Source organism: Oryx dammah, unplaced genomic scaffold, assembly GCF_014754425.2.
Source record: "Oryx dammah isolate SB20612 unplaced genomic scaffold, SCBI_Odam_1.1 HiC_scaffold_21, whole genome shotgun sequence".
Lineage (NCBI taxonomy): Eukaryota > Metazoa > Chordata > Mammalia > Artiodactyla > Bovidae > Oryx > Oryx dammah.
In genome coordinates this window covers 47,830,023-47,852,838 of record NW_024070205.1, presented here as the reverse complement: position 1 = coordinate 47,852,838, position 22,816 = coordinate 47,830,023, and the positions used below count along the sequence as shown (strand labels likewise).

Genomic DNA, 22,816 nt, shown 5'->3' with positions numbered 1-22,816 from the left:
CTTTTCATTTATCTTCTTTTCTCAGCTGTCCATAAGGCCTCCTCAGACTACCATTTTGCCTTTCTGCATTCCTTTTTCTTGGGGATGGTCTTGATCAACACCTCTGGTACAATATTATGAACTTCCATTCATAGTTCTTCAGGTACTCTATCAAATCTAATCCCTGGAATCTATTTGTCATTTCCACTCTATAATCGAAAGAGATTTGATTTAGGTCATATCTAAATGGTCTAGTGGTTTTCCCTACTTTCTTCAGTTTAAGTCTGAATTTGGCAATTAGGAGTTCATAATCTGAGCCACAGTCAGCTCCTCATCTTGTTTTTGCTGACTGTATAGAGCTTCTTCATCTCTGGCTGCAAGGAATGTAATCAATCTGATTTCGGTGTTGACCATCTGGTGATGTTTATGTGCAGAGTCGTCTCTCATGTGGTTGGAAGAGGGTGTTTGCTCTGACTAGTGTGTTCTCTTAGCAAAACTCTGTTAGCCTTTTCCCTGATTCATTTTGTACTCCATGGCCAAACTACCCTGTTACTCCAGGTATCTCTTGACTTCTTACTTTTGCATTCCAATCCCCTGTGATGAAAAAGACATCTTTTTTTGCTGTTAGTTCTAGAAGGTCCTGTAGGTCTTCATAGAACTGTTCAGCTTCTTTGGCATTAGTGGCTGGGGCATAGACTTGGATTACTGTGATACTAAATGGTTTGCCTTGGAAATGAACCGAGATCATTCTGTCATTTTTGAGACTTTGTTGACTATGAGGGCTACTCCGTTTCTTCTAAGGGATTGTTGCCCATTCCAGTTCATTTTAGTTCACTGATTTCTAAAATGATGTTCATTCTTGCCATCTCCTGTTTGACTACTTCCAATTTACCTTGATTCATGGACCTAACGTTCCAGGGACCTATGCAATACTGTTCTTTACAGGATTGGACTTTACTTTTACCACCAGACACATCCCCAACTGGACATTTTTTCCACTTTGACTCAGACTTTTCATTCATTCTGGAGCTATCTCTCCACTCTTCTCCAGGAGCATTTTGGACAGCTTCCGACCTGGGGAGTTCATCTTTCAGTGTCACATCTTTCTGCATTTTTATACTGTGCATGGGGTTCTTAAGGCAAGAAAGCAGAAGTCGTTTGCCATTCCTTTTTCCTTCAATATTATGCTTGTGAAATACATTCATGTTGATTTGTGTTGCTGTGTTTATTTCTCACAGCTGTATAATGTATAATTTCTATAGTGTAATTATGCAAGAGAATGTTTATCCATTCCTCTATGAAAGGAAATTAGAGTTTCAAATTTTTTCCTTTCAGAAAAATGCTGCTACAAATATACTTTCACATATCTCTTGATTCACCTGTGCATGGGTTTCTCTAAGGTAACCACAGGTGTTGAATTGCTCAAGATATATGCATCTTCAACTTTGTCTGACAATGTAAAAATATCTTTCAAATTGCTTGTGCCAATTTATACTTCTGCTAGCAATGTATGTAAGTGTTCCCATTGTTGCACATTGCTATGGTGTGAATGTTTGTGTTTGCTCAGTATTCATATATTGAAATCCTAACGCCCAATATGATGGTAATAGTGAGGCCTTCGGAGAAGGCGATGGCACCCCACTCCAATACTCTTGCCTGGAAAATCCCATGGATGGAGGAGCCTGGTAGGCTGCAGTCCATGGGGTCGCAAAGCGTCGGACGCGACTGAGCGACTTCCCTTTCACTTTTCACTTTCATGCATTGGAGAAGGAAAAGGCAACCCACTCCAGTGTTCTTGCCTAGAGAATCCCAAAGCCTGGTGGGCTGCCGTCTATGGGGTCACACAGAGTCGGACACGACTGAAGTAATATATGATATGAGGTAAAAATAAAGCTTCATTCTGTCCCTATTGAGATTACATGCAGTTTTCTCCTTTAATCTATTAATGTAATGAACTATGTTAAAACATTTAAAATATCATAGTAAGCTTGCACTTCTGGTATAAACCAACTTGATTATATGTCATCTCTCTTTTCATATATTACTGGATTTATTTTGCTAATATTTTATTCAGAATTTTGCATCTAGGTTCATAAATGACATCAGCATATAAGTTTTCTTTCTCATATATACCTTGCCTGAATTGGTATATGCAAACTTGATAACTTCATTTTGCAAGTTAGGATGGAAATTTTCTGTGCTAGTGCTCTCTCACCCTCCTTAAAGATTGTTAAATACTGATTAAGTTTCTTCATAGTTAAAATATTGCTCAACTCCTGTATTTCCTTCTGAGTCATGTTTGAAAAACTATTTTCTAGAATGTTTTTTCTTTAAGTTTTCAGATGTATTGGTCTATAATTGTTTATGTATCTGTTCCATCACTAATCTTTTTTCCTTTTTAAGAACGTAGATTAGTCTTTCCACATTTTCTCACATTTCTGGTTCATATAAACCCTTTTATCTCAACTCAATGCCACCTATAAGATGGTATCTAAATGTATTTCTCTCTGTATTGTCATTTAGTATAGTTTTTCATAGTTCTTGATACAATATGTTATTTACATATTTACTTGTTAATTATCCATTTCCTATGTTAGAATAATTTGAATTATTGAATTCCCAATTAAAATTTGAATATAGAAGGTAGGCACCTTGACTGTACCCCTAGTTTCTAACAGTAGCTTGATTAGTAGATGTACAACAAACATTTGCTGAATTAACTGTGAAGAGCAACTGATATACATGTTGCCAAAAAACTAAGTTAAATCTATACTTATTCTGTATTAGTTACCATAAAGTTGAATTTCTTTTTTAAAGTAGCTTGCCATATAACTTATTTTATTTTATTAAAGTACAGTTGACATACAATATTATGTTCATTTCAGGTGTACAACATAGTGATTTGACAATCAAAGTAATAACACAGTGATCATCATGATAAATTTAGTAATCATTTGTTACCACACAAAATTATTACAGTATTATTGCTATATTCCTATACTGTATATTATATCCCTGTGAATTATTATTATCCTTGAGTAATTACAGGTTTGTACCTCTTAATTCCCTTCACTTATTTCAGCCACCAGTTTGTTCTCTGTAACTACGTCTGTTTCTATTTTACTTTGTTTGACTTTTAGATTTCACATACAAGTGAGATCATACAGTATTTTTCTTTCTTTGTCTGACCTACTTCATTTACCATAATACTCTCTAGGTCCATTCATGTTGCAAATAGCAGGATTTCATTATTTTTTATGCCTGAGTAATAGTTCACTGTGTCTGTGTGTGTATCCCATCTTTATTGGTTCATCTACTGATGGATATTTAGGTTGCTTCCATATCTTGGCTATTGTAAATAATGCTGCAGGGGACACATCTATCTTTTCAATTTAGTGTTTTTATTTTCTTAGGGCAAATATCCAGAAGTGGAATTGCTAGATCATATGGTAGTTCTTTGGAGAAGGAAATGGCAACCCACTCCAGTGTTCTTGCCTGGAGAATCCCAGGGATGGCAGAGCCTGGTGGGTTGCCGTCTATGGGGTCGCACAAAGTTGGACACAACTGAAGCACCTTAGCAGCAGCAGCAGCAGCATGGTAGTTCTATTTTCAATTTCTTGAGGAAGTTCTTCCATAGTGGCTATGCCAATTAACATTCCCACCAAGAGTGCGTGTTGTTCAGTTGCTCGGTAGTATCCGACTCTTTGTGACTCCATGGACTGCAGCACGCCTGGCTTCCCTGTCTTTTACTCTCCTGGAGTTTGCTCAAACTCATATCCATTAAGTCCATGATGCCATCCAACCATCTCATCCTCTGTCGCCCCACTCTCCTCTATCATTCCCAGCATCATGGTGTTTTCCAGTGAGTCGGTTCTTCACATTGGGTGGCCAAAGTATTGGAGCTTCAACTACAGTATCAGTCCTTCCAATGAATATTCAGTGTTGATTTCCCTTAGAATTGACTGGTTTGATCTCCTTCCTGTCCAAGGGACTCTCAAGAGTCTCAAGTGTCTTCTCCACCACCACAGTTCAAAAGCATCAATTCTTCTCTGCTCAACCTTCAACTCTCATACCGATAAATAACTACTGGGGTCATGTACTACATGGAGTGTACTACATATATTTATTATATGGAGTGTGTCAGGGTTCCTTTTCTCCATATCTTTGCCAACATTTGTTATTTTGTTATCTTTTTGATCATCAAAAAGATGGTATCTCACTGTGGTTTTGATTTGTATTTCCCTGAGTGTTAGTCATATTGAGCATCTTTTCATATGTCTATTGGTCATTTATATGCATTCTTTGGAGAAATGTCTTTTCACATCATCTTCCCATCTTTAAATTGGATTTTACTTGACATTGATTTGTATGACTTCTTTATACAATCTAGATATTATTGATTATTTGCTTTTCTGTGCAAAGTGTTATACCATCTAGATATTAGCTTATTAGACATAACATTTGCTAATATCCTCTCCAATCAGGAGTTTGCCTTTCCATTTTACTGATGGTGTCCTTCTCTGTGGATAGTGTTTTAGTTTGGCAATTACCTAGTGGTCAAGTGGTTAAGTGGTTGGGACTTGGTGCTTTCACTGCTATACGCCCAGATTCAATCCCTGGTTGGGGAAACTAAGATCCTATAAATTGGGTGGCATGCCTCTTCCCTCCCTGGCCAAAAAAAAAAAAAAAGCTTTTGATGCAGTCCATTTGTTTATATTTGCTTTTGTTGTCCTTGCCTGAGACCAAACCAGAAAAACACTATCAATACCAACATCAAAGAGCACAGAGATTGCGTTTTCTTCTAGGCGTTTCATCACTCCAGAGGTTATACTTTAGTCTTTAATCCATTCTGAGTTTATTTTTATATATGGTGTAAGAAATTGGCCCAGTTTTATTCTTTTCTCCATTGTATCTTCTTGTCTCCTTCACTGTAGATTAATTGATCATATAAATGTGGGTATATTCCTGAGTTCTCTATTCTGTTCCATTGACCTATGTGTCTATTTTTGCACCCGTATCATACTTTTAAATGACTATAACTGTGAAATTACTGTTCCTATAATGCTGTTGTATAGTTTCAATTAGATTGCAATTCCTCCAGCTATGTTCTTCTTTCCCAAGGTTGCTTTAATGTTCAGGATCTTTTGTATTTTCATTCATGTTGTAGGATTATTTTAGTTCTGTAAAAAATGCCATTGGTACTTTGATAAGAATTGCACTGAATCTGCAGATTGATTTGGGTAGTATGGGCATACAACAATATTAGTTTTTCCAGTTTATGAGCAAGTAATATGTTTCCATTTATTTGTGTCTTCTTCAGTTTCCTTTATTAGTGTCTTATATTTTTCAGAATACAGGTTTTTAACCTCCTTGGTTAAATTTATTCCTATGTATTTGATTCTTTTTGATGCAATTGTAAGTGGGATTGTTTTCTTAATTTCTGTCATAGTTTTGTTACTAGCATATAGAAATGCAACAGATTTTACTTTTTCCTTTCCAATATGGGTTCATTTATTTATTTTTTAATGTCTGATTGCTGTGGATGAAAATTTTTATACTATGTTAATGAAAGTGGAGAGAGTGGACATCCTTGTCTTGTTTGTGATCATAGGGAAATGCTTTCAGCCTTTCACCATTAAGTATAATATTAGCTGTGGGTTTATCATATGTGGCCTTTTTATGTTCAGATATGTTTATTTGGGCTTCCTAGGTGGCTCGGTGGTAAAGAATCTGCCTGCCAATGCAGGAAACATATGTTTGATCCTTGGGTTAGAATATCCCCTGTAGGAGAAAATGGCAACCCACTTCAGTATTCTTGACTGGAAAATCCCAGGGACAGAGGAGCTTGGCGGGCTACAGTCCATGGGGTCATAAAGAGTCGGAAACAACCAAGACTGAGCACGCACACATTTCCTTTGTATGCGCTTTGTTGAGGGCCTTTATCATAAATGGATGTTGAATTTGTGAAAAGTTTTTTTGTGCATCTATTGAGATAATCCCATGATTTTTATCTTTTATTTAATGTGGTGTATCACAGTGATTGATTTGTGGATATTAATTCACCCTTCTTTCCCTGGGATAAATCTCACTTGATTATGGTATATGATTTTTTTTAATGAATTGTGGAATTTGGTTTGTTAATATTTTGTTGAGTAATTTTGCCTCTGTGTTCATTAGTGATCTTGGCTTGTAATTTTCTTCTTCGTAGTTGTCTATGTCTGGTTTTAGTACCAAGGTTATGCCAGCCTCATAGAATGAGTTCCTGTTCAGTTTTTGGGGGGATAGTTTAAGAAGAATAATTATTAAGTCTTCATTAAATGTTCAGTAGAATTCACATGTAAAGGCATCTAGTCCTGGACTTTGGTTGCTTAGAATTTTTTGATTACTGACTCAATTTACTCACTAATAATTGGTCTGTGCAGATTTTCTGTTTCTTCTGGATTCAGTCTTAGAAGATTGTATGTTTCTAGGAATCCTTCCATTTCTCTGGTTTGTCCTATTTGTTGGTGTATAATTTTTCATAAGTAATTTCTTATATTTGTATTTCTATGGTGTCCATTTTAACTTCTCTTTCACTTATGAGTTTATTTATCTGGGCCAAATCTCTGTTTTCTTGATGTGTCTGGCTAATGTTTTATCAACTTTTTTTATCTTTTCAAAGAACAAACTCTTCATTCACCCTTCCTTCCCTCTTTCCCTCTTTGTTTCATTTGTTTCCACTATGATTTCATTATTTCTTTCCTTCTACCAGCTTTGGACTTTGTTTATTCTTTTTCTAGTTCCTTTAGGTATAAGTTTAGATTATTTGTAATTTTCTTCTTTCCTGACGTAATCTGTATTGCTATATACTTCTCTCTTAGAATTGCCTTTCTTGCATCCCATAGACTTTAGAATGTTATATTTCCACTTTCATTTGTCTCAAGGTGTTACTTCATTTTCTTTTTGATATTTACAGTGGCCACCAATGGTTGTATAGACTCCATGCGCTTGTGCTTTTACCTAGTTTCTTCTTGTAGCTGATTTCTAGTCTCATACCATTATGACACTGATTCCACTGTTTCCCCATCTATTTGCCATGAAGTGATGGGACTGGATGCCATGATCTTCATTTTCTGAATGTTGAGCTTTAAGCCAACTTTTTCACTCTCCTCTTTCACTTTCATCAAGAGGCTTTTTAGTTCCTCTTCACTTTCTGCCATAAGGGTGGTGTCTTCTGCATATCTGAGGTGATTGATATTTCTCCCGGCAATCTTGATTCCAGCTTGTGGTTCTTCCAACCCAGCGTTTCTCATGATGTACTCTGCATAGAAGTTAAATAAGCAGTGTGACAACATACAGCCTTGATGTACCCCTCTCCCTATTTGGAACCAGTCTGTTGTTCCATGTCCAGTTCTAACTGTTGCTTCCTGACCTGCATATAGGTTTCTCAAGAGGCAAGTCAGGTGGTCTGGTATTCCCATCTCTTGAAGAATTTTCCAGTTTATGTGATCCACACAGTCAAAGGCTTTGGCATAGTCAATAAAGCAGAAATAGATGTTTTTCTGGAACTCTCTTGCTTTTTCCATGATCCAGCGGATGTCGGCAATTTGATCTTTGGTTCCTCTGCCTTTTCTAAAACCATCTTGAACAACTGGAAGTTCACAGTTCATGTATTGCTGAGGAAACAGTGGAAACAGTGTCAGACTTTATTTTTTTGGGCTCCAAAATCTCTGCAGATGGTGATTGCAGCCATGAAATTAAAAGATGTTTACTCCTTGGAAGGAAAGTTATGACCAACCTAGATAGCATATTAAAAAGCAGAGACATTACTTTACTAACAAAGGTCTGTCTAGTCAAGACTGTGGTTTATCCAGTGGTCATGTTTGGATGTGAGAGTTGTACTGTGAAGAAAGCTGAGCGCCGAAGAATTGATGTTTTTGAACTGTGGTGTTGGAGAAGACTCTTGAGAGTCCCTTGGACTGCAAGGAGATCCAACCAGTCCATTCTGAAGGAGATCAGCCCTGGGATTTCTTTGGAAGGAATGATGCTAAAGCTGAAACTCCAGTACTTTGGCCACCTCATGCAAAGAGCTGACTCATTGGAAAAGACTCTGATGCTGGGAGGGATTGGGGGCAGGAGGAGAAGGGGATGACAGAGGATGAGATGGCTGGATGGCATCACTGACTTGATGGACATGAGTTTGAGTGAACTCTGGGAGTTGGTGATGGACAGGGAGGTCTGGCGTGCTATGATTCATGGGGTTGCAAAGAGTCAGACACAACTGAGTGACTGAACTGAACTGAACCATTATGACTGGAAAAAATGCTCGATATGATTTCAATATTTTTAAATTTATTGAGACTCATTTGTGTTCTTACATGTAACCTATCCTGGAGAATACTCCATGTGTACTTAAAAGAATGTGTATTCTGAAGTTTTGGAGTGAAATGCTCTGTATGCATCTCATGAGGTCATCTGTTTTAATATGTCATTTAATGCCAGTGTTTCCTTATTGGTTTTCTGTATAATCTGCCCATTAATACAAGTGGGGTTTAAAGGACCCTGTTGTTATTGTATTACTGTCAACTTCTGTTATGTCTGTTAATATTTCCTTTATGTATTTAGGTATTCCTAAGTTGGGTACTTATATATTTACAAGGGTTATATATTCTTCTTGGATTGATCTCTGTATCATTATTTATGTTCCAATTTGTCTTTCATTACAGTTCATCTTAAAGTCTATTTTGTCCAATATAAATATTGCTACCCCAGCTGTATTTTTGCTTTCATTTTCATGGAATACAGGCATTCTTTGGTGATATTATGGGTTCAGTTCCAGACCATCGCATAAAGCACATATTGAGGTAAAGCAAGTCACATGATTGTTTTTGTTTCCCAATGCATAGAAATATTATGTGTACATGCTGTAGTCTATTGAGTGTCCAACTATCTAAAAGAAAAACATATATACCTTTATCAAAAAGACTTTATTGGTAAAAAATACTAACCAAAATTTGAGTCTTCAGCTAATTGTGATCATTTTGCAATAGTAGTATCGAAGATCACTGATCATAGACCACCATTAATATTTGTTGTTCTTCAGTCACAAAGTCATGTCTGACTCTTTGTGACCCCATGGACTGCAGCACACCAGGCTTCCTTCCCTCTCCCTCACTATCTCCTAGAGTTTGCTCAAACTCATGCCCATTGAGTCTGTGATGCCATCCAACCATGTCATCTTCTGTTGCCCCCTTCGCCTCTTGCCCTCAATCTTTCTTAGCATCAGGCACCTTGCATCAGGTGGCCAAACTGTTGGAGCTTCAGCTTCAGCATCAGTCCTTCCAATGAATATTCAGGGTTGATTTCCTTCAGGATTGACTGGTTTGATGTCCTCAATGTACAAAGGACTCCCAAGAGTCTTCTCCAGCACCACAGTTCGAAAGCATCAATTCTTTGGCGCTTTGTCTTCCTTATGGTCCAACTCTCACATTCATACCTGACTACTGGAAAAGACCATAGCATTGACTATATGGACCTTTGTCAGCAAAGTGATGTCTCTGCTTTTTAATATTCTGTCTGCTGTCTAGGCTTGTCATAGCTTTGCATACAAGAAGCAAGCATCTTCTAATTTCATGGCTATAGTCATTAATATTATTATTACATAAAATATAATATAATAATATAAATAATAACAAAAAGTATGAAATATTGCAAGAATTACACAATGTGGCATAGAGACACAAAATGAACAACTGCTGTTATTAACAATGGTACTGAGAGTATTGACAGATGCAGAGTTGCCAAAGCCTTCAATTATAAAGTAAAGCACAATAAAATAAGGTATGCCTGTATCTTTTTCCACCCTTTCACTTGCAGTCTGTGTGTATGTCTTTGGATCTGAAGTGAGTCTGTTATAGGCAGCATGTATATGGGTCTTGTTTTTCAATCCATTCATCACCCTGTATCTTTTGATGGGAGCATTTAGTTCATTTACATTTGAAGTAATTATTGATATATATGTACTTACAAACAAACAAAATGGCATTGATATATATGCCATTTTGTTAATTGTCTTCTGGTTACTTTTGTTGCTGTTGTTGTTCTCTGTTACCTTCTTCTTCTCTTACTATCTCTGCTTCTATTTTGATGACTTTAGTGCAATACCTGTATTCCTTTCCCTTTATTTTTGGTGACTCTATCGGCTTTTGGTTTGTGGTTACCATGAGGTTCTTATATAACAATCTATGTATACAGCAGCTTATTTTAAGTTGATGCATGTTCTAAATTGTTTGAGCATGTTCTAAAATCACCCTTTACTTTAACCATAAATTGAATTTTGATCTCCTAGAATGAATCTGCTCTCTCAGGTCTCTGTTTGAAGGCCCTCCTATATGTTGCCCCACTGTTTGAAAGGCTCTTTCAATTGGCTGACTTTTATTTTCTTTCAGTAATGCAGATGTCACCTCTTTAGGAAAGTCCTCTCTGAGCCTTAGTGCACCTTCCAAGCCTCAGTTGGTACACCTTCTATATATTCCACTTCACCTTGGGTTCACTTCTATCACAGCATCTGTTTGTTTACTTGTCTTGCCCACTAAACTATAAGGTTGTTGTCTAGAAGTACTAAATCTTTTAGTTATAAGCACTTTGCCCTTTGCCTCAGTTCAATAACTCAGTCGTGTCTGACTCTTTGTGACCCCATGGAATGTAGCACATCAGGCTTCCCTGTCTATCACCAACTCCTGGAGCTTGCTCAAACTCATGTCCATTGAGTCAGTGATGCATTCCAACCATCTCATCCACTGTCATCCTCTTCTCCTCCTACCTTCGATCTTTCCCAGCATCAGGGTCTTTTCCAGTGAGTCAGTTCTTGGCATCAGGTGGACAAAGTATTGGAGTTTCAGCTTCAGCATCAGTCCTTCCAATGAATATTCAGGACTGATTTCCTTTAGGATGGACTGCTTGGATCTCCTTGCAGTCCAAGGGACTCTCAAGAGTCTTCTGCAACACCGCAATTCAAAAGCATCAGTTCTTTGGTGCTCACCTTTCTTTATAGTCCAACTCTCACATCCATACATGACTACTGGAAAAACCATAGCCTTGACTGGATGGACCTTTGTCAGTAAAGTAATGTCTCTGCTTTTTAATATGCTGTCTAGATTGGTCATAACTTTTCTTCCAAGAAGAAATTGTCTTTTAATTTCAGGGCTGCAGTTACCATCTGCAGTGATTTTGGAGCCCCCCAAAATAAAGTCTGTCACTGTTTCCACTGTTTCCCCATCTATTTGCCATGAAGTGATGGGACCAGATGCTATGATCTTAGTTTTCTGAAAGTTGAGTTTTAAGCCAACTTTTCCACTCTCCTCTTTCACTTTTATCAAGAGGCTCTTTAGTTCTTCTTTGCTTTCTGCCATAATGGTGGTGTCATCTGCGTATCTGAGGTTATTGCTATTTCTCCTGGCAATCTTGATTCCAGCTTGTGCTTCATCCAGTCCAGTATTTCTCATGATGTACTCTGCATATAAGTTAAATAAGCAGGGTGAAAATATACAGCCTTGGATTATCAATCAAGCCTAGGTACTTGATTGATTACAGAAGGCTGGCTATCTGTATATAAATCAATGAAGTTAGAACAAATCCTCACAAGCTTTACAAAAATAAACTCAAAGTGGCTTAAAGACTTTAAAACATGACACCATAAAACTCTTAGATGAGAACATAGGCAAAACATTCTCTGACATAAATTGTATCAGTGTTATTTTAGGTCAGTCTTCCAAGGCAGTAGAAATAAAAGCAAAAATAAACAAATGGGACCTAATCAAACTTAAAAGCTTTTGTATAGCAAAGGAAACCACAAACAAAATGAAAAGACAACTTACAGACTGGGGGAAAATATTTTCAGATTATGTGATCCACAAGGGATTAAGTTCCAAAATCTATAAATAGCTCATACAATAGCAAGAAACCCTGAACAACCCAATGAAAAGATGGGCAGAAGATCTAAACAGACATTTCTCCAAAGAAAACATACAGATGGCTAATAGACACATGAAAAGATGTTCTTTATTGCTAATTATCACAGAAATGCAAATCAAAACTACAATGAGGTATCACCTCAAACCAATCAGAAAGGCCATCATTAAAAATGTTTATAAATAATAAATGCTGGAGAGGGTATGGAGAAAAGGGAACCCTCCTACACTGTTGGTAGGAATGTAAATTGGTGCAGCCACTATGAAAAACAGTATGGAGGTTCCTCAAGAAATGAAAAACAGAGTTACAGTATGACCCTGCAATCCCACTCCTGGGCATATATCTGGACAAAACTACAGTTTGAAAAGATACATGCATCCCAGTGTTCACTGAAGCACTATTTACAATAGCCAAGACATGGAAACAACATAAGTGTCCATCAACAGATGAATGGATAAAGTGGTATGGTACATATACACAATGGAATATTATTAAGTCATAAAAAGAATGTAATAAGGCCATCTGCAGCAACATGAATGGACCTAGAGATTATCATACTAAGTTAAGTAAACCAGAAAGAGAAAGATAAATACCATATGCTATCACATATATGTGCAATCTAAAATATGACACAAATGAACTTATCTACAAAATAGAAGCAGACTTACAGACATAGAGAACAGACTAGTAGTTGCCAAGGAAGGGAGGAATGAGGAGGAATAGATTGGGAGACTGAGATTAACAGATGCAAACTAGTATATATAGGATGGATAAACAACAAGGTCCTATTATGTAGCACAGGGAATTATATTCAGTATCTTTTGACAAACCATAATGGAAAAGAACATGAAAAGAATGTGTGTGTGTGTGTGTGTGTGTGTGTGTATAACTGAATCACTTTGCTATACAGTAGAAATTAACACAACATTGTAAACCAACTATACTTCAATAAAATAAAATTTCAAAAAAGTTTGTTTAAACCCCATGATCACCTACTAACTTTAATAATTACCAGTTTTACTTTTCAGATGTGTGTTTGTGTGTATGCCCCTGCACTGAAATAATGGTAATAACTGTGCTATCAGTCATACCACCGTGGCTCATTTTAAAGAACCAGCAGAAAACATTTTGCAGTATTGTCAAGATTTGCTACTATCCTGAATGAGACTTTTTCATTGACCTTTAGCTATTTAAACAAATTGTGAACCTAATCCAGGACTGTGACTGGTATTTTCTGAGTTGGTAACCAGTTCTGATTATCACAATTTTTATGTGTTAAAAGAAGCTACTTAGAAATTACATAGAAGATACTCCATGAAATTCCACTGGTGTTTTTAAATATCTTGAAGTTTATGATAATAATTTTACTTAATTTTAAAGATAAATTTCACATCTTAAATTTAAAAATTAAATACCCATCCTTCATTCTTTCTTGTGGAAAATAAACTTTTCTCTTCAGAATTGTATATATGAAAGGCTTCTGTCCCAAAGCCGCAAACTGCTTGCTAAGTACTAAGGAATACTGTAAAAAAAAAAAAAAAAAGGTTTCTCTCTTTACTCTTTTCATAGCCAAAGTTATCCTGAAATTACACCATGATATATTAAATTTATTATTTTAGTTAAGACATTGCTTACATTTATAAATTTACCACATTCTCAAGATTCAGCTTTACTTTTTCCCTAGTATATGGTCTCCTCCCCAGTAGAACTTTATGAATTATAAATATCATAATATAATTTATAACATGTTGAAAATACTATGCACAGAGTCCTGAATAAACTGAGATTATGGAGGCTCTTAAATAAATACTTCAGGTTTAATATCAATGAAATATGTAATGGAGTTTCTAAAACTAATCTTTAGAATTATTTCTATATAAGCCTAACTTCAAAACAACACATCCTTTAGAAAGCATATTTCAAATATATCTGGAAGCTCTAAGAAAAATTCTATAAAGAAGGTATGGTACATATACATAGTGGAATATTATTAAGTCATAAAAAATGTAATAAGGCCATCTGCAGCAACATGAATGGACCTAGAGATTATCATACTAAGTAAATCAGAAAGAGATTGAGTGCAGCACTTTCACAGCATCATCTTTTAGGATTTTAAATAGCTCAACTAGAATTCCATCACCTCCAATAGCTTTGTTCGTAGTGATGCTTCCTAAGGCCCACTTGACTTCACATTCCAGGATGTCTGGCTCTAGGTGAGTGATCACACCATTGTGATTATCTGGGTCATGAAGATCTTTTTTGTATAATTCTTCTGTGTATTCTTGCCACCCCTTCTTAATATCTTCTGCTTCTGTTAGGTCCATACCATTTCTGTACTTTATTGAGCCCATCTTTGCATGAAATGTTCACTTGGTATCTCTCATTTTCTTGAAGAGATCTCTAGTCTTTCCTATTCTACTGTTTTCCTCTATTTCTTTGCATTGATCGCTGAGGAAGGCTTTCTTATCTCTCCTTGCTATTCTTTGGAACTCTGCATTCAGATGCTTATATCTTTCCTTTTCTCCTTTGCTTTTCACTTCTCTTCTTTTCACAATTATTTGTAAGGCCTCCCCAGACAGCCATTTTGTTTTTTTACATTTGTTTTTCTTGGGGATGGTCTTGATACCTGTCTCCTGTACAATGTCACAAACCTCCATCAATAGTTCATCAGGCTATGAGATCTAGTCCCTTAAATCTATTTCTTTCTTCCACTGTATAATCATAAGGGATTTGATTTAGGTCATACCTGAATGGTGTTGGAGAAGACTCTTGAGAGTTCCTTGGACTGAAAGGATATCCAACCAGTCCATTCTGAAGGAGATCAACCCTGGGATTTCTTTGGAAGGAATGATGCTAAAGCTGAAACTCCAGTACTTTGGCCACCTCATGTGAAGAGTTGACTCACTGGAAAAGACTCTGATGCTGGGAGGGATTGGGGGCAGGAGGAGAAGGGGACGACAGAGGATGAGATGGCTGGATGGCATCACAGACTCGATGGACGTGAGTCTGAGTGAACTCCGGGAGATGGTGATGAACAGGGAGGCCTGGCGTGCTGCGATTCATGGGGGCGCAAGGAGTCGGACACAACTGAGCGACTGAACTGAACTGAATGGTCTAGTGGTTTTCCCTACTTTCTTCAATTTCAGTCTGAATTTAGCAACAAGGAGTTCATGATCTGGGCCACAGGCAGCTCCCGGTCTTGTTTTTGCTGACTGTATAGAGCTTCTCCATCTTTGGCTGCAAAGAATATAATCAATCTGATTTCGGTGTTGACCATCTGGTGATGTCCATGTGTAGAGTCTTCTCTTGTGTTGCTGGAAGAGGGTGTTTGCTATGACCAGTGTGTTCTCTTGGCAAAACTTTATTAGCCTTTGCCCTGCTTCATTCCATACTCCAAGGCCAAATCTGCCTGTTACTCCAGGTGTTTAATTACCATTAATTTATTTTATTCCCTCTGAAGTCATTGTCAAATAAAACAACTGACTGGTTGTCATTCTGATTTATCAGTCTATCTCTTGTGAATTTAATTACCATGAGTCATAACAACATGCTATGAAAAACTCAGATCTAGACTAATTAAGACATAGAGAATCCTCTACGAAAACTTTTCATTTTATGTTTCTCTTCTGTACATTTTAATTGTAACAGAAGAAAAAAAACTTGAATCTTGAAAGAGGTAAATTTGTAACAGATAAAAGGAAGGACTTATTTATGCACTGTTTTGCACTTTATTAATCTCCAGTGGTAAAGCATTCAATAAAGAACTAGACAGATTTCTGAAGGATGACTTCAAAGTAGATGCTCAAGAAACACCTTTAGAGCATTTTAATGGTCAGCCCCTTTGTGGATAATGAGGTTCACAGAAAATATGGAGAATGCTCAATCAGAATTCTAAAGAAAGATTTATAATTGTAGTGATTGAGCACAAGTTCAAAATCACTATAATGAGTAAACTAAATTTAGTGGATAATTAAAATGTATTTAGTTTTAGGCTACTTAAAATATAATAAATTATTCACAGCTCTTAAAAAAGAAATGTAGCACATTATTTTATCTATAAAAATAATGATGTTTCCACCTACTAGGGAAGGTTCACTGGCATTCCATAGCAATTCACTGGGGTCCGCGTTTTCCGGATCGTATATCCATAAAATGACAATCTACAAAATAAAATGTGTTCGCATTTCTTTACATTTTGGACAAATTTCATTTTTAGTTGTGGCAAAATATAACTATAAAAATGTTTTGTTTTTAAAATTTCAAATATCTCAATTTAAAAAATCAAAATTAGTGTGTGTTGTTTTTAACGAGAAACAATCCAAAGATAACATCCTCTACACTCCTGAGTTAAGTAATATTAAAGCTTTATATGAATGCCTATATGTCATTTTCTGCACCCACAAATAGACACAGCAGCCTCCCCACACACTCATACACTTTTTACAAAAATGAAATTACACTGGTCATGGAGGAGGGCATGGCAACCCACTCCAGTATTCTTGCCTGGAGAATCCCCATGGACAGAGGAGCCTGGTGGGCTACAGTCCATGGGGTCACAAAGAGTCAGACATGACTGAGCAACTAAGCACACACACATTCATAGTTTGCTTTTGTCACTTGATATACCATAATCATTTCAATAGATGTAGATCTAATTATTTTATTATTTTCTTCTTGAATAGACATTTTATTCTATTATAAAAGTAAACTATATTACAAATACGGCATAAATTTTCTCTCCCACCTTATGCTTTGTCACTTACTTCCCACACCCTGCAAGTGACTACTATTGATAAGGTTTCTTCTATATTTCCATAAAATTTTTGTGCATACTCAATGTTACTTTTCTCCATTTTATGTAAATACTAGTATATTAAATGCATTTTTGAACATTATATTCACTTATAGTTATATCTTTGATCTTTAAATGCTCTCATGAGTATTTCATACTATTTTACATATTATTACAAATTATGGAGGAACCATAATTTAACAAGTAACCTACTAATAAATATTTGTTTACATCATTTTCCATTACAAAGTTGGAATGAGCAACTCTGAACATATATTACTTTGTACCTTGGAGTATTCCTAAAAGGAGAATTGATGAGTCACAGAGAATATGCATTTGTAGTTTTTAAGGATTCTGCTAAATTATTCTCCATTGAAGTTTTAACAATATACCTTCTCACCAGCAATGTATGAGATTTCTTCTTTTCTTCACAGCTTTCCCAATGTGATATATTGTCATACATTTGAATATTATCAGCGATGGATGAAAAACGGTTTTTGATGCAGTTTTAATCTGCATTTCTTTTATCATGAGAAAGTTTGAGCATCTTTCCATATATTCGTATTCTATTTCTGTTTCTTGTCTGGTGAACTATCTGTTCATTTCCTTTGCTCATTTTCTACTGGGTTGTTGTGGTGGTGGTCGTTTAGACACTAAGTCATGTCTGACTCTTTGTGACCGCATGATTGTATCCTGCCAGGCTTCTCTGCCCATGGGATTTCCAAGGCAAGAATACTGGAGTGGGTTGCCATTTCCTTTTCCAGGGAATCTTATAACCCAGGGACTGAACCCGAATCTCTTGCATTGGCAGGTAGATTCCTAAACTGCTGAGCCACCAGGAAAGCCCCATTGGGTTATTAGTCTTTTATTTACTAATTTGTAGAGGTTTTTAACCTAAGGAACATTCTATATCTTCTACATCTTGATCTGTGTGGTAGTTGCATAGACATATGTATGTACACATGAAAACAGTTTTGTTTGCCTTAGCTTCTTTATTATCCCCATATATTGCTGCCCTTCCTTCTTTTCTCTCTTTCTCCTTCCCCTTTTCCTTCCCTCCCTCCCCACCTCCCTTTAATCTTCCCTTTACCTTTACCTTCTCTCAACCTACATAATTTAACAACTAGTATTTATTTTTCCCTATTTTTCTCCATGCTATGGATTTGCAGAGATATATACACACACATGTGTACATGTATTTTCAAAAAGAAGCATCTTAACATGTTCTTTAAAAAAAAATTGGATCACATTATACATACTTTCCACATTCTTTTTTTTCACGCAAATATACATCATTGAATTTCTCCAGTGTCAACTCATAATGCCTGGACAATATTTTATGATATAGTTATACTGTAATTTACAGATCAATTTCTATAATAATGAAGATTTGCTGTGGCTCCAGGTTTGGTTTGCTTTACCACATTACAATGCTACAAAATATGGATCATTTTCCATATGGCAGTATATACTAGAGGTTTTATTAATATTTCTGTTCAGTAGATTCCCAAGAGTGGGATTATTGACCCAAAGGGTATATATACATATATATATATATCCGTTCAGTTCAGTCAATCAGTCGTGTCCGACTCTTTGCGACCCCATGAACTGCAGCACGCCAGGACTCCCTGTCCATCACCCACCCCCGGAGTTCATTCAGACTCACGTCCATTGAGTCCATGATGCCATCCAGCCATCTCATCCTCGGTCATCCCCTTCTCCTCCTGCCCCCAATCCCTCCCAGCATCAGAGTCTTTTCCAATGAGTCAACTCTTCGCATGAGGTGGCCAAAGTACTGGAGTTTCAGCTTTAGCATCATTCCTTCCAAAGAAATCCCAGGGTTGATCTCCTTCAGAATGGACTGGTTGGATCTCCTTGCAGTCCAAGGGACTCTCAAGAGTCTTCTCCAACACCACAGTTCAAAGGATCAATTCTTCGGTGCTCAGCCTTCTTCACAGTCCAACTCTCACATCCATACATGACCACAGGAAAAACCACAGCCTTGACTAGACGGACCTTAGTCGGCAAAGTAATGTCTCTGCTTTTGAATATACTATCTAGGTTGGTCATAACTTTTCTTCCAAGGAGTAAGCGTCTTTTAATTTCATGGCTGCAGTCACCATCTGCAGTGATTTTGGAGCCCCCAAAAATAAAGTCTGACACTGTTTCCACTGTTTCCCCCTCTATTTCCCATGAAGTGATGGGACCAGATGACATGATCTTCGTTTTCTGAATGTTGAACTTTAAGCCAACTTTTTCACTCTCCTCTTGCACTTTCATCAAGAGGCTTTTTAGCTCCTCTTCACTTTCTGCCATAAGGGTGGTGTCATCTTATATCTGAGGTTATTGCATTTCTCCTGGCAATCTTGATTCCAGCTTGTGTTTCTTCCAGTCCAGCGTTTCTCATGATGTACTCTGCATAGAAGTTAAATAAGCAGGGTGACAATATACAGCCTTGATGTACTCCTTTTTCTATTTGGAACGAGTCTGTTGTTCCATGTCCAGTTCTAACTATTGCTTCCTGACCTGCATATAGGTTTCTCAAGAGGCAGGTCAGGTGGTCTAGTATTCCCATCTCTTTCAGAATTTTCCACAGTTTATTGTGATCCACACAGTCAAAGGCTTTGGCATAGTCAATAAAGCAGAAATAGATGTTTTTCTGGAACTCTCTTGCTTTTTCCATGATCCAGTGGATGTTGGCAATTTGATCTCTGGTTCCTCTGCCTTTTCTAAAACCAGCTTGAACATCTGGAAGGATATGATGCTGCAAATCTAAATTCTTCATTTTCTATTTTTGTTAGCTATTATTTTAATTTCACTTTGTTAAAAAATTAGTCATTATTTAAATATTTGACTGTCAATACTTATTTAGACATATCAGCATATTAAATAGTTCATTTGTTCATTATTTACTGCATCTGGTACTTTAGTTTTTCAGTCTGAGAATTCATGTCTTGAACTGTGGAGAAAACACCATAAGTCAAAGTGAAAATCGTTCAGTCATGTCCCACTCTTTGCGACCCATGGACTATACACTCCATGGAATTTTCCAGGCCAGAATACTGGAATGGGTAGCCTTTCCCTTCTCCAGGGGATCTTCCCAACCCAGGGATCAAACCCAGGTCTCACGCATTGCAGGCAGATTCTTTACCAGCTGAGCCACAAGGGAAGCCCAAGAATACTGGAGTGGGTAGCCTATCCCTTTCCCAGCAGATCTTCTTGACCCAGAAATCGAACTGGGGTCCCCTGCATTGCAGACAGATTCTTTACCAACTGAGCTATCAAGGAAGCCCTGGAGAATTCTCCATAATTATTGGAGAAAAGAATTCTTTTTCTTCCCTTTTGGAACACCTATCATATTTATGACAAACTGTCTTGGTCTATCCTCTATGTCTATTAACTCTTTTCCATCTTTTAATTTTTATGTTCTACATTCTGCCTGATTCCCATTCTGCATCACTAATTCTGCAGTTTTTTCAACTGTATCGAGTCTTCTATTTAACCTGAATTTTTATTTTTAGATGCCTATTTCTTCATCATAAGACATTTATATAGGATGCTCTTCAATGTTGTATAATTATGAATAACTCTTATTCTTGTTTCTTTCCCTTCGTCTTTTGAGCAAACAAAATATGGATTTAATAACCTTTCAAATGGTCCTCATCTTTTGTTTTGAAAAGTATAAACTTTCTGCAGTTTATATGTATATATTCCAGGCAGTATGTCTCTTCCTGTGGTTTATGCCTTTTATTTTGAGATTATTTTCAGAGGGTTTGTTTGCTAAGAGAGTCTTATACACTCTTGGTTATTAAATGAATTTTATAATCACCTCTGCGTAGGCCCTATGTGTTTCACTACTTGCATTTTTGAGTTTACTAGTTGGCTCTAGGTTCTCCAACCTCTTGAGAGCAGTTTAACTTGGACATTCACCTGAAACTCTGTGACGGTAAGTCCTTGTCTGTTTACAGTCCCCAAAAGGGTGTATCATCATTTATTTGCAATTAGCCAGAGAGTGGAGCTTTACTAGTTTTCATTTCACAAATCTTTAATAAATCCTAGCTTCATATAGGGAGGTTAATTTCAGCATCTCTTTCTCCCATATGTTGGAAACTTCATTTTCTATTCTCATACACATGTTAAAACATCACCCTTTGTCTACCAGGGCTTATATTTTGTATAATAAACTTACTTCAGAATTCAACCTTATCTAACTCTGGATTTTAGTTCTTTAGTGACTGTGACAACTAGGAAATTCCTTTAATTGCTTTTACATTATATACATGCACATATACCAATATTAATGTAAAAGTCTGCACTGATATACACATACATATTTTGTAATGGCATTTCTATACGTTTTGAGTAAGATGGAGGCTATTCTGCATTATTTGGGTCTATAATAAAAATTTTACTTTTAGAAGTTTCTATTTTCTAGCTTAAAATTCGTTATCTACTGATAATACTTTCTTCTTTTTGCATTGTTATAGCTTTAGTAAATAATCCTATAATGTCAGTTGGGATTGGGATAGGGATACATACGGACACATGAGCTCATTCAACTATCTTGATCGAATATAGGAAGTTTTATTTATTATTATTTTCTTTCTGCCTCTTCTTTCCATTATATCATTGCTTTGAAAATATGAAAATATTTATGGAGATTTAATGTCCAAATAATACCACCTTATTTCAGTTTTCAAATTTTGGAATACATCTCTCTGTCATACTTAAAATCAGCCTTTAACCCACATGTCAAAATTTTTAGATCTCAAAGACTCCTTTATAGGCTTAAAAATTATTGAGACTCTCACAGAGCTTTTGTTTATTGTCAGTTAGCCCTATCAATATTTATTACCATGTAACAAATAAAAATTTAGACTATTTAAAGATATTTATTAATTTATTTTAACATCTACAACAAACCCATTATATATTAATATTAACTAACATGTTTATGGGGACTTCCTCTGTGGCTTAGTGGTAAAGAACCCACCTGCCAGTGCAGGAGACACAGGAGATATGGGTTTGATCCCTGAATCAGGAAGATCCCCTGGAGTAGGAAATGGCAACATGTTTATGAAAAAAATAATTATCTTCCAAGATAAAGAATAGTAAGAAGAATGGTTGTTTTACATTGTAAAATCTCTTTAATATTTGGCTTAATAAGAGACAGCTAGATTATCATCAGTTCTTCTACATTCAAGCTGTTGGTATATGGTATTCTGGTGGAAGTATAAGGGGGAAATCTCTTCAGACAGATATATAGTTGGGAAAGTGTAGACCTCGTGGACCTCCTCAAAAGGCTTGTGAAGACCCAGGGGATCTTAGTCCATACCTTGAGTAACCTCTGTTCTAAGTAAATTTTGTTGAGAATTATTTTGAAAATTCCTTGTCTGGTAAATACAGAAGAGAGAAATAAGATAGTGGTAATATGTGAAGAAGTATACAAAAACTTAAAAAAGTTTTACCTGGGTTAAATTGTGAACAAAATTTCTGTTGGGAAAAAGAAAAATCATATTTTAGTAAACAGAATCCTAAATATTCAGTTAAATAATCTATTTCCAACATCAGTTCAGTTGCTCAGTCATGTCCGACTCTTTGTGACCCTATGGACTGTGGCATGCCAGGCCTCCCTGTCCATCACCAACCCCTGGAGTTTACTCAAACTCATGTCCATTGTGTTGGTGATGCCATCTCCAGCCATCTCATCCTCGGTCGCCCCCTTCTCCCTCCTTCAATCTTTCCCAGCATCAGGGGCTTTTCAAGTGAGTCAGCTTTTCACATCAGGTGGCCAAAGTATTGGAGTTTCAGCTTCAACATCAGTCCTTCCAATGAATATTCAGGATTCCTTTAGGATGGACTGGTTGGATCTCCTTGCAGTCCAAGACTCTCAAGAGTCTTCTCCAGCACCACAGTTCAAAAGCATCAATTTTTAGGTGCTCAGCTTTCTTTATAGTCCAACTCTCACATCCATATATGATTACTGGAAAAACCATAGCCTTGGCTAGATGGTCCTTTGTTGGCAAAGTAACGTCTCTACTTTTTAATATGCTGTCTAGGTTGGTCATAACTTTTCTCTCAAAGAGTAAGAATATT

General features: G+C 36.6%; 1 protein-coding gene across 1 annotated transcript in view; it reads right to left on the bottom strand.

Moving 5' to 3' along the window:
- CATSPERE (catsper channel auxiliary subunit epsilon) overlaps positions 1 to 22,816 on the bottom strand; it is a 146,338-nt gene that overhangs the window by 85,184 nt on the left and 38,338 nt on the right. The window contains exons 6-8 of the mRNA XM_040263604.1: positions 22,189 to 22,213; positions 16,011 to 16,088; positions 13,344 to 13,450 (exon numbers count right to left, since the gene is read on the bottom strand). Of these exons, the coding sequence (XP_040119538.1) occupies positions 13,344 to 13,450; positions 16,011 to 16,088; positions 22,189 to 22,213 (210 nt within the window). The remainder of the gene's footprint in view (positions 1 to 13,343; positions 13,451 to 16,010; positions 16,089 to 22,188; positions 22,214 to 22,816) is intronic.